The 15,253-nt window shown below is 43.1% G+C and overlaps 1 protein-coding gene across 1 annotated transcript in view; it reads right to left on the bottom strand.

Moving 5' to 3' along the window:
• Positions 1-15,253, bottom strand: part of LOC128049681 (all-trans-retinol dehydrogenase [NAD(+)] ADH4-like) — a 38,681-nt gene that overhangs the window by 10,938 nt on the left and 12,490 nt on the right. The window contains exon 5 of the mRNA XM_052641990.1: positions 5,969-6,200. Coding sequence (XP_052497950.1) covers positions 5,969-6,200 — 232 coding nt within the window. The remainder of the gene's footprint in view (positions 1-5,968; positions 6,201-15,253) is intronic.

Below are 15,253 nucleotides of genomic sequence, written 5' to 3'. Positions count from 1 at the left end.
CAGGAGACCTGGGTTCAATCCCTGGGTCAGGAATATCTCCTGGAGAAGGAAATGGCAACCTATTCCAGTATTCTTGCCTGGAAAATCCCATGGACGGAGGAGCCTGGTAGGCTACAGCCCGTGGGGTTGCAAAGAGTTGGACATGACTGAGCAACTTCACTTTAAATAGATCACAAGCCCCAGTGTTCATTGCAGGACTATTTACATATGAATATACGTATATGTATAACTGAATCATTTCACTGTACACCTGAAACTAACAACATTGTAAATCAACTATATTGCATTATAAAATAAAAAATTAAATTTAAATAAGATATAGATCAAAAAAAGTCAAGTAATTTGACATCTGTATTTCTAATAGGTCTTTTTTGTTTTTTTGGTATTAATGTTGTGATTGGTTTTGAATGACCAATAATATGCCTCTAAATATGAATTAATGTTATCATCCCAAATCATCACTTCATTCAAATGGAACAAAGAAGGTATGTTTTTGCATGGTATTGAAAGATTTTTATTATCTTGGTCCTATATCGTTCAACTTCTCCATAATAATCCCAGTATTACAACTACAGCCAAATGCTGCAGTTTTCTTTCCCCATGTTTTAGTTCATGCTGTTCCCTCAGCTTGATGTGCTTTTCACCTTATTTCCTTTAGTCAAAATATAACCTGTATGTCTAGACCTAACTTAAATCACACTCTAATCCCTTGAAATGTTTCTTGATTCTACAATTAGAAATTAGTACCCATCTTTTTGCATTTTCTATATCATTTAATTCGAAATTAGTTTTGAATGATTTTGTGTGTGTGCACATGGACTAAAGTCTTTGAGGGCATATAATCTTTAATATTGATATCAAGGAGTCTTCTGTATGTTTTGTCTTTAGTAAATGTTTGTTACATTGAATTCAACAGAAACATAATATGTGAGATGACAAGGAAAGCTGCTGTAACTGGAATATGCTATTTTGTAGAGTGGTATAGTGGGAAAAATACTATACAGAGATGTGTTCAATTAATATTTTCCAGTGGTGATAAGAACCTGTTAGAATTAAAAGCATAAACACAAGAGAAAGAGAAAACGTGTCCAGGAAAATCCTTGATATATTCTAATTTGAAAACAAAACCGTTAAGGAAAGAGAGACTTTTTTACTTTAGTTTATGTGTCATACTCTGGAGAAGGCAATGGCACCCCACTCCAGTACTCTTGCCTGGAAAATCCCTGGATGGAGGAGCCTGGTAGGCTGCAGTCCATGGGGTCACTAAGAGTTGGACACGACTGAGTGACTTCACTTTCGCTTTTCACTTTCATGCATTGGAGAAGGAAATGGGAACCCACTCCAGTGTTCTTGCCTTGAGGATCCCAGGAATGGGGGAGCCTGGTGGGCTGCTGTCTATGGGGTCACACAGAGCAGGACACGACTGAAGCGACTTAGCAGCCACAGCAGCAGCAGCAGACATGCATACACTGGCGTTTGCCACTCAGGGAAAAAGAATATATATATTTTGCGAATATTCAGAACACTGTTCTATACATACTATGTAATCTTTACTATGATACTGTGGCATGAGTTTAGTATATTTCCAAATATATTTCTCCAGAGACTGTTATAAATTTCACCAGTAAGTCTAACTGGAAGTAGACATGCATTTTTCTCATTGAAGCAATGTTGTACACAGTTGTTGTGCGTAGCTTACAACAGTGCATAAACTGAATACACTGTACCAATTGTGTTATACAACTGGACACTTGAGTGTAAAAGTGTCTTTAATTGCAGTTTGGGGTGGGGGGGTCATTATTAAGTATTGTTTGTTTTTTTGTTTGTGTTAGTTGCTTAGTCGTGTCTGACTCTATACAACCCCATCAACTGTAGCCCACCAGGCTTCTCTATCCATGGGATTCTCCAGGCAAGAATACTGGAGTGGATTGCCATGCCCTTCTCCCAGAGATCTTCCTGACCCAGGGATTGAAGCCCAGTCTCCTGCATTGCAGGTGAACTCTTTACCATCTGAGCTACAAGGGAAGGTTATCAGGTATCAGTCAATCAGTCCGTCAGTTCAGTCAATCAGTTGTGTCCGACTCTTTGCGACCCCATGAATCGCAGCACGCCAGGCCTCCCTGTCCATCACCAACTCCCGGAGTTCACTCAGACTCACGTCCATTGAGTCCGTGATGCCATCCAGGCACCTAATCCTCTGTCGTCCCCTTCTCCTCCTGGCCCCAATCCCTCCCAGGATCAGAGTCTTTTCCAGTGAGTCAACTCTTTGCGTGAGGTGGCCAAAGTACTGGAGTTTCAGCTTTAGCATCATTCCTTCCAAAGAAATCCCAGGGCTGATCTCCTTCAGAATGGACTGGTTGGATCTCCTTGGAGTCCAAGGGACTCTCAAGAGTCTTCTCCAACACCACAGTTCAAAAGCATCAATTCTTCGGCGCTCAGCTTTCTTCACAGTCCAACTCTCACATCCATACATGACTACTGGAAAAACCATAGCCTTGACTAGACAGACCTTAGTCGGCAAAGTAATGTCTCTGCTTTTGAATATGCTATCTAGGTTGGTCATAACTTTTCTTCCAAGGAGTGAGCGTCTTTTAATTTCATGGCTGCAGTCACCATCTGCAGTGATTTTGGAGCCCCCCAAAATAAAGTCTGACACTGTTTCCACTGTTTTCTCATCTATTTGCCATGAAGTGATGGGACCGGATGCTATGACCTTCGTTTTCTGAATGTTGAGCTTTAAGCCCACTTTTTCACTCTCCTCTTTTACTTTCATCAAGAGGCTTTTTAGTTCCTCTTCACTTTCTGCCATAAGGGTGGTATCTGTATATCTGAGGTTATTGATATTTCTCCCGACAATCCTGATTCCAGCTTGTGCTTCTTCCAGTCCAGGGTTTCTCATGGTGTACTCTGCATGTAAGTTAAATAAGCAGGATGACAATATACAGCCTTGACGTACTCCTTTTCCTATTTGGAACCAGTCTGTTGTTCCATATCCAGTTCTGACTGTTGCTTCCTGACCTGCATACAGATTTCTCAAGAAGCAGGTCAGGTGGCCTGTTATTCCCATCTCTTTCAGAATTTTCCACAGTTTATTGTGATCCACACAGTCAAAGGCTTTGGCATAGTCAATAAAGCAGAAATAGATGTTTTTCAGGAACTCTCTTGCTTTTGCCATGATCCAGCGGATGTTGGCAATTTGATCTTTTTAATCCCAGTTAAAAACAGAGCTTTAAATAGTGTATGTTTATCTATCTACAGACAACACTCTTAGGACATTTTTATGCTTTCAGAGATCTCTATGAAATGTAATTAATTTGGCAATAAAAGATGCAAACAGATTGAAAAGAACAAGGAGTTCTGGTGATGCTGGAGGAATGGTCCTTAATAATTAATCATAGTTATTGCATCACTATTCTTCTCAGAGGTAAATTAAAAATTACTAAAGCTCTTGCCTTTTTCTTGATTACTGACAATTCACTTCTTTTTACTTGCTCCTATCAAATTTATTTCTCTTTTTTGAGTATGTCATGAGGTGGATTAGCTGTTCTTCAGCATCAGGAAGAATAGATTCTGGGAATTTTGGTAAGCTTTGACTAAATTTAAAAGAAAATTATGGCTGAATTGCAAGGCTTAATATCCCTGAAGAAAGACTCCAGTGGTAGAAGGTGATAGTCGACATGGAGTCCAGAAAAGAGCAGGGTGAAAAGGTGACTGTGGTGTTGGTGGTGCTGGTGAGTGTAGCAAAGAACAGTAATTCTTTCCCATGTCTCCAGTGTTATCTAGAGGAAAATATGCCTGGACTGCCAGGGTCACATCAGCTTTTAACTCCTCCCAGCTAACAATGCCCTTCCTATAGGAGCCTTCAGATTATAGTTTGACTTCCCATATAGTCTTAAATTTTTGCTAATGAGTAAATGAGTGAATCAATTTTTAGAAAGAGATAATATACTGAGAGCCAAGAATAGCATCCCTATCTGCTTGACTGATACAACTCTCAACAAAAAGTTGTATCTTGATATTTTGGCTACTAGATCAGCCTTTTATTTTGGTTAGGCTGACTTCATTTTCTTGACACTGAACAACTCTATGTAATCTTATAAAATAGAACAGTTGGATTGCAAAGCTGAGGACCAAGCCTCACCAAGATGTTTTAGGGATTACATATGAACCTGGCTTTATTCATTCACTTGCTGAAAACTTTCCAAGCCCATACTATGTGCCAGGCACAAGGCTAGGCTCCAGAGCCATCACAATGAACAAGAGAGAATTCTTGTCCTTGTGGAGCAAATCATCTAATATGAAGGAGAAATAAGTGGGAAATATCTCCATAATGTGATAAGAAGGAAGAAAGGGATAAATACAGATACTTTAGGGGAAACTGTGAGGGATGCCCAATGCATGCCTGGGAGGATGGAGTAGGTTTCCAATGGGAAGTGACAAATAACTGGAGTCAGACAGAAGAAGTGGGGGAGCTTTCCAGGCAGTGTTGGTGGGAGCCAGGTGTGAAAAGTCTAGAGGCCACATTTAGAACCCAGAGCCTGCGGGTCAGGCCCAGGGGAACAGGGAGTCATGAAAGGAAATAGAAAGGATGACTAGCATATTGAAGGAAAAGGGGACTACTTAAAGGGGAATGAAATCTCCAGATTTTGTTGTTTAGGAAGACCACTCTGGTTGCATTTTGCAGTTTAGAGTTAAGGGATAACGATTGATGTCAAGGAAGTTCAAATAAGGAGGTCACCAGTATTCTTGCCTGGGAAATCGCACGGACAGAGGAGCCTGTGGGCTACAATCCATGGGGTTGCAAACAGTTGGACACAACTTAGCAACTGAGCATGCAAAATCCTGCAGAAGTGGTAGAGTGGGGTTTGAACCTACATGTGCCTGACCCTGGCAGCTCTGTGCTTTCTCTCAGCCTCCTGAAGCTCAGAATGAGGCCCTTGAAATAGGCAGAGAGCGAGCGCTAGTGGACGGATGGAGAGAAGGAGAAAGGGTAACTAAGGAGAGGATGACAAGAAAGATGGATAGTGTGCTCAGATCTGCCCGTGGGGGTGCGCTTGGAGGCAAGGGTGTGGGTTCACCTATCCGGGGTGCTGCATGGGGACAGTGAGGGCAGCCTGGGGATGAGCTTCTCAGGTGGCACCAGAGGGAGGAGGAAGTGGGAGTGGATGGAAGGGGAGCCTTTGCTTGCAGGCAGGCAGTACAAATTTAAAAAAAAAAAAAAAAAGGGAGGTCGTTTGAAGCATCCAAGTGATAGTGAGATCTCTCTAGTCTGTCAGTTGAAGAGCTTTTAAAAGCTTCTAAATTCTAACATGGAATTTCAGGGACGCATCTTTCCACCATCAGGACTGCCATCTGAGACCCTCCCTTGAAGCCACAAAGGGGTAAAGTGAGACATAGAGATGAATTACTACACTTGAGAGAGATGAAATGGCAACCCACTCCAGTATTCTTGCCTGGAGAATCCCATGGACAGAGGAGCCTGGCTACAGTCCACGGGGTTGGACAGGACTGAGCGACTTCACTTTCTTTCACTTTCGCTTTCTAATCTGCCACATCAAGGAGAAACTTGGTGGCTATATGGGTGTAGTTTCTGTTGTCTCTTGACTGGATCTGCTGTCCCAGGACAAGGGACATATTTAGGGGACATGTTTAAGCAGACTGTACTTAAATCAGGGATAGCCAATAATCTCACATAGTAGTAAAGGAAAGGAAATGAACGTGAACTGGGTGCCAGCTATATGCTGGCCTCTGGGCCAGATGCCTTGCATATGTAATATGATTTAATTATCCCCACAACTATTTGTGGTAGATATTACAGTAGAGAGAGGAGTGGAGAGGGACAATATCTTGGCTAGAGTCACCAAGGTAATAAATGACAGGGCCAGTTTTTGAAGATAAATCTGGCTGCTTTATCATGCTGCCTCCCAGTGACATCTATCTTACACAGCCCGGTGATTAACCATTTTACCTTGGCGTTGTTGATGACAGCTCCATAGCCAGTTGAAAATGCACATCCAAGCAGACAAACTCTCTCTAAATTGGCATCGTCCTCTAGTTTGGCAAGGTTGACCTCTGAGACCACAGTGTATTGACTGAAGGTACTGGTCCCCATGAAATGGTAAATTGGTTTTCCTTTGCAGGTAAACCTGCTAGTTCCATCTTCCATTAATTTTTGATCACCAATAGGATTTTTAAAATTCCTAGGGAAAAAAAGATACAAAAAAGGGAAAATTGATGGACAACTGATAACTTTCCTGAAAAAAAGTACCTACCTGCTCCCTGATGCAAGCACCTACCCTCCCCACTTTGGGCTATTTTCAAGTAAATCTCAGACATCACTGTTTCATCTGTAAGTATTTCAGTATGTGTCTCTAAAAGATGCTTTTAATTCTACAGGTTTCATTTGGTTGGTATGTCTCTTATGTCTTTTGATTTATAGGTTCTCACCCTATCCCTTGTTTGTTCCCCTGCAGTTTTTTTTGTTGAATAAATAGTTATTTGTCCTACATAATTTTCTTCAATCTAGATTTTTCTGATTATGTTCCTATAATCTGGTTTAACATATTTCTCCATTGCTGTATTTCCCCTAAACTAGTATTTTTGATTTAAATGTTTGATCTGATTTGAATTTTATGTTTTTGTAGGAATATTGCTAAAACAGTGTAGTGTATTTTCACCTGGAGGCATGTAATAGCTTATCTCTTTGTGATGCTGGAAAGAACTGATGGTCATTGTCAAAATCTGTTATTTCATTAGAGGTTTGCAAAAGGGTCTATTCATGTTTTGAATATCTGCAACAACCCTGTGAAGTAGGTATTATTATTGTCTCCTTTTTATAGATGAGTAACTTGAGGCACAGTATGGGCAGAAGAGCCTGGAGGGCTATGGTCCATTGAGTCGCAAAGAGTCCAACATGGCTGTAGCCACTGAGCACGCATGCATGCATAGATATGAGTAGTAAAATTTTAGCTTCTGAAATAACTAGTTTCAGTTAGCATTAAAGATAAATATTTCGTTTCTATTGTCTAAGTAAAAAATAAGGCAATTAAGATTTTTGACTCCGGATCCAGACTGCCTAGGTTCAAAATCTAGCTCCAATCTGGGTGGCCTTGGAATAAATTACTGTGATGCATTGCATTTCTCTCTCATCCTCTGGAGAAGTGAGAGGGTAACAGGCAGATAAGGAACTGAAAATCAGTCTGGGATGCCATCAGGTATACCCCTGATGCATCTCCGCCCCGCCTCGGTGGTAGAACCGGGAGGTATGAGTATGGTGCCTGAGTCAGTAAGGGACAGACTAAGTCAGACCAGGGAAGGAAAGCTTCGGTGGAAAGTCTGTCTACATCCCCATCTAGAGCAGGGAGGGATGCCTCCGGTAGAAAGATGGCACTGGTCACTTTTTCCTCTCTTACAGACGGGAGGTAACAATTCCAGCCTCACTCCTTTGAACTGTATCCTGAAAAACTGGGATAGATTTGATCCTTAGAGCTTAAAGATGGTATGCCTGATCATCCTATGTGATACTGCATGGCCACAGTATCCATTGGAGGAAGGCAAACGGTGGCCAGTTGGAGGGTCTCTTAATTATAATACTATTTTACAATTAGACCAGTTCTGTAGAAAACAAGGGAAATGGGTAGAAGTAGCATATGTGTTGACCTTTTTCTCTGCAAGACATGCCAGACTAATGTCCTAAGGGTATAGATTTGGCTATGAAACCCTCAGCTCCCTCCTGTCCTCCTACTTTGCCCCTGTACCCAGGGCTCCAAACTGAAAGTCAGGCCCCCTCCCCGGCCCCCGCCCAGAAGGGTTGCCTCAGTAAAAACCCAAACTGAGATTCAAACTGCCCAAGTAGAGGTCCAAACAACCCCTGTCTTGTTATGACCTCAGACTATGCTGGTTTCAAAGAAATTCAGACAGTTGAAGTAAGAGAAGCTCAGACAGCTGTAAGGTGAGTGGAAAAAACAGTGAGCTGGGCAGTCAGGCAAGAAAAAGGAAATTTATTAGAGGGAAAAGAGAGAGTGACTGGCTCTTAAGGAGAACCAGTGTTCTCTCTGATGGAGTCCTTCTTATACCCCACCAATGAAAAATTTTGTGAAGAGATGGTCACATAGCCAGAGGTCTGGAATCTGGTGGTCTTGCAGCTTTGAGAAGATAAGTGCCAGTGAGATAACAGGATGCCATTTGGGCAATTTGGTCAGTCTCACAGATCACTGTGATTTTATTCTTCATTTGCAAGGTCGACATAATGAGCCATCTTATCAATGAGACCCCATGTGGGTCCTATCATTCCAGCCTTTTTGATTTAGGATAAGGGCCAAAGGTCAATCTTCTGTAACTACTTCCTGCAGGACAGGGGCATCATGGGGGTAAGATAAGACATTGTAGGGGTTAGATAAGAAAAGGCTGGAATGTGGGTCAAGGGGATTTGTGTGGGGTCAAAGTGTTTGATAATCTGAGTGAGTTAGAAGTAGCTGATGGATAGTTCAGTTGGTGAAGGCTTGTAAGCAGTCTTGCCACTGTAAGAGTTACCCTGGTCTCCATAGAGGTAATGAGAGTCGGGGCCTGGGGCCCTGGGCACCTTCAGTCTTCAGTGGCAAGTCTGTGGGAGCTGGGCAGAGCTGGTCGGAGGACTCCTGCTCGGAACCAGGAGGGGAATGTCCGGATCCCTGGAGGTGGACTTGGGCAGTTGACCTTCCAATGTCCCGTTATGCCACAGCTGGGACATGAACCTGGAGGGGGCCTTGGCTTTAGCCAGGAGCGGGTCCAGTGGCCTTCTTTGCCGCATTTGAAGCAGGGTCCAGGTGGCTTCCTTTCTTTGTTGGTTGATGGTGGCTTGGAGCCACGTAAGGCAAGGGCTAAAAGGTGGTATTTCGCCTGATCTCTTTGGGCCTTCTCTAGCTTTGACTATTCTTCCTGGTTATTGAAACTCTTAAAGGCTAAATTTAAAAGGTCTCATTGAGGGGTTTGAGGGCCTTCTGCCTTTTTTAGTTTCTTTTGGATATCTGGGGACAACTGGGAGATAAAATTGGTGTTAAGGACAATGGTGCCCTCTGCTGAAGTGGGGTCTAATTTTGTATATTTTTGTTAACCTGGCTAGAAATTGTACTGGGTTTTCATCTAGCCCTTGAGTTATTTCCCAGAGCTTATCAAAGTTGACGGCTCTATGCCCTGCCCTTTTTTTTTTTTTTTAATGCCCTGCCTTTTGAAGGCCCACAGTGAGACAAGCAACCATGTGATTACAGGCTACTCATCCAGGTCTCCCTGCCTGATAATCCCAGTTGGGATCTTCTTGGGTGACAGCTGTTGCCCCTGCGGGCTTAGGGTCATCTGTCCTATGTATCTCATCAGCATGCACTTGAAAGGCTTGCCATACTCATTCTTTCTCTTCTGGGAGAAGAGTGGAGGAAAGTATGATGTAAATATCATGCCAGGTTAAGTCATAAGACTGGGTAAGACACTTGAATTCTTTTAGATAATTATCCAGGTATGAGGAGAAGGAGCCAAGATGCTTTTCAGTCTGAGACAGATCGTGAGGGAGAATGGGACATGAACCCTAACAATGCCTTCTGCTCCAGCTACTTCCCCTGAAGGGAGGACTGGAGCAGGGGAAGGAGTGGGGTCCTGCAGTGAAGTTTCCCGTTTTAAAGTTGTTCAGGACTGGCTGTGGGGAGGAGATCTAGGGAGGTCTGGGTAAAGCCTTGGGACCCTCAGGGTAGAGGGTGGGGCTGAGAACAGAGCTTATTACAGGCAAAGCCTGGGGAGGGGAGTTGGGAGCTGCCTTCAGAAAGAGGGAGAGAAGAGGGGATGTAAGGTGGAGGCTGTGGAACTGGGTCTGGAGCGACTGCAAGGGGATTGGGAGTGATAGGGGGTAGTCTGTGGTTGGAAGGGTCAAGGAAGAAGAAGAAAAGTCTGAACAGGAATCGAGAGACATTGTATTAGGAGGATGTGGCCCAGAGAAGGCTAGAATTATTTGAGAAGTAGAACAGGATTCACAGAGAAAGGGTTGAGAGCGGAGAAAGAAAGCCTGAACATAAGGGATTTCTAACCACTTGCCATTGTGGCAGCAGATGTTATCAAGGTCCCATCAGTTCAGTGGCTCAGTTGTGTCCAACTCTTTGCAACCCCATGAATTGCAGGACGCCAGGCCTCCCTGTCCATCACCAACTCCTGGAGTTCTCGCAGACTCACGTCCATTGAATCAGTGATGCCATCCAGCCACCTCATCCTCTGTCATCCCCTTCTCCTCCTGCCCCCAATACCTCCCAGCATCAGAGTCTTTTCCAGTGAGTCAACTCTTCACATGAGGTGGCCAAAGTACTGGAGTTTCAGCTTTAGCATCATTCCTTCCAAAGAAATCCCAGGGCTGATCTCCTTCAGAATGGACTGGTTGGATCTCCTTGTAGTCCAAGGGACTCTCAAGAGTCTTCTCCAACACCACAGTTCAAAAGCATCAATTCTTCGGTGCTCAGCCTTTTTCACAGTCCAACTCTCAAATCCATACATGACCACAGGAAAAACCATAGCCTTGACTAGACGGACCTTAGTAGGCAAAGTAATGTCTCTGCTTTTGAATATGCTATCTAGGTTGGTCATAACTTTTCTTCCAAGGAGTAAGCGTCTTTTAATTTCATGGCTTCAATCACCACCTGCAGTGATTTTGGAGCCCCTCAAAATAAAGTCTGACACTGTATCCACTGTTTCCCCATCTATTTCCCATGAAGTGATGGGACCAGATGCCATGATCTTTGTTTTCTGAATGTTGAGCTTTAAGCCCACTTTTTCACTCTCCTCTTTCACTTTCATTAAGAGGCTTTTTAGTTCCTCTTCACTTTCTGCCATAAGGGTGGTATCTGTATATCTGAGGTTATTGATATTTCTCCCGACAATCTTGATTCCAGCTTGTGCTTCTTCCAGTCCAGGGTTTCTCATGATGTACTCTGCATATAAGTTAAATAAGCAGGGTGATAATATACAGACTTGACATACTCCTTTTCCTATTTGGAACCAGTCTGTTGTTTCATGTCCACTTCTAACTGTTGCTTCCTGACCTGCATACAGATTTCTCAAGAGGCAGGTCAGGTGGTCTGGTATTCCCATCTCTTTCAGAATTTTCCACAGTTTATTGTGATCCACACAGTCAAAGGCTTTGGCATAGTCAATAAAGCAGAAATAGATGTTTTTCAGGAACTCTCTTGCTTTTTCCATGATCCAGCGGATGTTGGCAATTTGATCTCTGGTTCCTCTGTCTTTCCTAAAACCAGGTTGAACATCAGGAATTTCATGGTTCACGTATTGCTGAAGCCTGGCTTGGAGAATTTTGAGCATTACTTTACTAGTGTGTGAGATGAGTGCAATTGTGTGGTAGTTTGAGCATTCTTTGGCATTGCCTTTCTTTGGGATGGGAATGAAAACTGACCTTTTCCAGTCCTGTGGCCACTGCTGAGTTTTCCAAATTTGCTGGCATATTGAGTGCAGCACTTTCACAGCATCATCTTTCAGGATTTGAAATAGCCCCACTGGAATTCCATCACCTCCACTAGCTTTGTTTGTAGTGATGCTTTCTAAGGCCTACTTGACTTCACATTCCAGGTTGTCTGGCTCTAAATGAGTGATTACACCATCGTGATTATCCAGGTTGTGAAGATCTTTTTTGTATAGTTCTTCTGTGTATTCTTGCCACCTCTTCTTAATATCTTCTTCTTCTGTTAGGTCCATAGAGGAGCTCTTCCATTTTGAAGGTCAGGAAGGGTGGCGGTGAGGAGATACCCTTCGTCCAAGGTAAGGAGCAGCGGATGTGCTTTGCTGGAGCAGCTGTGAAGAGATACCCCACGCCCAAGGTAAGAGAAACCCAAGTAAGATGGTAGGTGTTGCAAGAGGGCATCAGAAGGCAGACACACTGAAACCATACTCACAGAAAACTAGTCAATCTAATCACACTAGGACCACAGCCTTGTCTAACTCAATGAAACCAAGCCATGCCCGCAGGGCAACCCAAGACGAGCGGGTCATGGTGGAGAGGTGGTCCACTGGAGAAGGGAATGGCAAAACACTTCAGTATTCTTGCCTTGAGAACCCCATGAATAGTATGAGAAGGCATAATAGTAGGATACTGAATGAGGAATTCCCCAGGTCAGTAGGTGCCCAATATGCTACTGGAGATCAGTAGAGAAATAACTCCAGAAAGAAAGAAGGGATGGAGCCAAAGCAAAAACAATACCCAGCTGTGGATGTGACTGGTGATAGAAACAAAGTCTGATGCTGTAAAGAGCAATATTGCATAGGAACCTGGAATGTCAGGTCCATGAATCAAGGTAAATTGGAAGTGGTCAAACAAGAGATGGCAAGAGTGAATGTCAACATACTAGGAATCAGCGAACTAAAATGGACTGGAATGGGTGAATTTAACTCACATGACCATTATATCTACTACTGTGGGCAGGAATCCCTCAGAAGAAATGGAGTAGTCATTATGGTCAGCAAAAGAGTCTGAAATGCAGTACTTGAATGCAATCTCAAAAATGACAGAATTATCACTGTTCATTTCCAAGGCAAACCATTCAATATCACCGTAATCCAAGTCTATGCCCCAACCAGTAATGCTGAAGAAGCTGAAGGTGAACGGTTCTATGAAGACCTACAAGACCTTGTAGAACTAACACACAAAAAAGATGTCCTTTTCATTATAGGGGACAGGAATGGAAAAGTAGGAAGTCAAGAAACACCTGGAGAACAGGCAAATTTGGCCTTGGAATGCGGAATGAAGCAGGGCAAAGACTAATAGAGTTTTGCCAAGAAATTGCACTGGTCATAGCAAACACCCTCTCCCAACAACACAAGAGAAGATTCTACACATGGACATCACCAGATGGTCAACACTGAAATCAGATTGATTATATTCTTTGCAGCCAAAGATGGGGAAGCTCTATACAGTCAGCAAAAACAAGACTGGGAGCTGACTGTGGCTCAGATCATGAACTCCTTATTACCAAATTCAGACTTAAATTGAAGAAAGTAGAGAAAACCGCTAGACCATTTAGGTATGACCTAAATCAAATCCCTTATTATTATACAGTGGAAGTGAGAAATAGATTTAAGGGCCTAGATCTGATAGATAGAGTGCCTGATGAACTATGGAATGAGGTTTGTGACATTATACAGGAGACAGGGATCAAGACCATCCCCATGGAAAAGAAATGCAAAAAAGCAAAATGGCTGTCTGGGGAGTCCTTACAAATAGCTGTGAAAAGAAGAGAGGTGAAAAGCAAAGGAGAAATGGAAAGATACAGCATTTGAATGCAGAGTTCCAAAGAATAGCAAGAAAAGATAAGAAAACCTTCTTCAGTGATCAAGGTTCCATAGAGTATTATAATTGAGTTCAGTTTTCTGGCCATTGGAGCCTGTTATCAAGTCTGTATTGTGCCAGCCAGTGTTAGTATTGTAAATAAGCCTTTTTGGTCTTATCTCCCCTTGGAAGCCCAAGGCTTTTAGGTTTTGGAGAAGGCATCTTCAGTTCAGTTCAGTCGCTCAGTCTTGTCCGACTATTTGCGACCCCATGAATCGCAGCACGCCAGGCCTCCCAGTCCATCACCATCTCCCGGAGTTCACTCAGACTCACATCCATCGAGTCCGTGATGCCATCCAGCCATCTCATCCTCGGTCGCCCCCTTCTCCTCCTGCCCCCAATCCCTCCCAGCATCAGCGTCTTTTCCAATGAGTCAACTCTTCGCATGAGGTGGCCAAAGTACTGGAGTTTCAGCGTTAGCATCATTCCTTCCAAAGAAATCCCAGGGCTGATCTCCTTCAGAATGGACTGGTTGGATCTCCTTGCAGTCCAAGGGACTCTCAAGAGTCTTCTCCAACACCACAGTTCAAAAACATCAATTCTTCAGCGCTCAGCCTTCTTCACAGTCCAACTCTCACATCCATACATGACCACTGGAAAAACCATAGCCTTGACTAGACGGACCTTAGTCGGCAAAGTAATGTCTCTGCTTTTGAATATGCTATCTAGGTTGGTCATAACTTTTCTTCAAGGAGTAAATGTCTTTTAATTTCATGGCTCTAGTCACCATCTGCAGTGATTTTGGAGCCCCCCAAAATAAAGTCTGACACTGTATCCACTGTTTCCCCGTCTATTTCCCATGAAGTGATGGGACCAGATGCCATGATCTTCGTTTTCTGAATGTTGAGCTTTAAGCCCACTTTTTCACTCTCCTCTTTCACTTTCATCAAGAGGCTTTTTAGTTCCTCTTCACTTTCTGCCATAAGGGTGGTGTCATCTGCATATCTGAGGTTATTGATATTTCTTATGATGTACTCTGCATATAAGTTAAATAAGCAGGGCGACAATATACAGCCTTGACATACTCCTTTTCCTATTTGGAACCAGTCTGTTGTTCCATGTCCAGTTCTAACTGTTGCTTCCTGACCTGCATATAGGTTTCTCCAGAGGCAGGTCAGGTGGTCTGGTATTCCCATCTCTCTCCGAATTTTCCACAGTTTATTGTGATCTACACAGTCAAAGGCTTTGGCATAGTCAATAAAGCAGAAATAGATGTTTTTCAGGAACTCTCTTGCTTTTTCCATGATCCAGCAGATGTTGGCAATTTGACCTCTGGTTCCTCTGCCTTTTCTAAAACCAGCTTGAACATCAGGGAGTTCACGGTTCACGTATTGCTGAAGCCTGGCTTGGAGAATTTTGAGCATTACTTTACTAGTGTGTGAGATGAGTGCAACTGTGCAGTCGTTTGAGCATTCTTTGGCATTGCCTTTCTTTGGGATTGGAATGAAAACTGACCTTTTCCAGTCCTGTGGCCACTGCTGAGTTTTCCAAATTTGCTGGCATATTGAGTGCAGCACTTTCACAGCATCATCTTTCAGGATTTGAAATAGCTCCACTGGAATTCCATCACCTCCACTAGCTTTGTTCGTAGTGATGCTTCCTAAGGCCCACTTGACTTCACATTCCAGGATTTCTGACTCTAGATGAGTGATCACATCGTCATGATTATCTGGGTCATGAAGATCTTTTTTGTACAGTTCTTCTGTGTATTTGTGCCACCTCTTCTTAATATCTTCTGCTTCTGTTAGGTCCATACCACTTCTGTCCTTTATCAAGCCCATCTTTGCATGAAATGTTCCCTTGGTGTTTCTAATTTTCTTGAGGAGATCTCTAGTCTTTCCCATTCTGTTGTTTTCCTCTATTTCTTCGCATTGATCTCTGAAGAAGGCTTTCTTATCTCTTCTTGCT

The sequence above is a fragment of the Budorcas taxicolor genome, chromosome 6 (assembly GCF_023091745.1).
Source record: "Budorcas taxicolor isolate Tak-1 chromosome 6, Takin1.1, whole genome shotgun sequence".
Taxonomy (NCBI): Eukaryota; Metazoa; Chordata; class Mammalia; order Artiodactyla; family Bovidae; genus Budorcas; species Budorcas taxicolor.
This window is presented reverse-complemented; position numbering and strand designations above follow the sequence as displayed.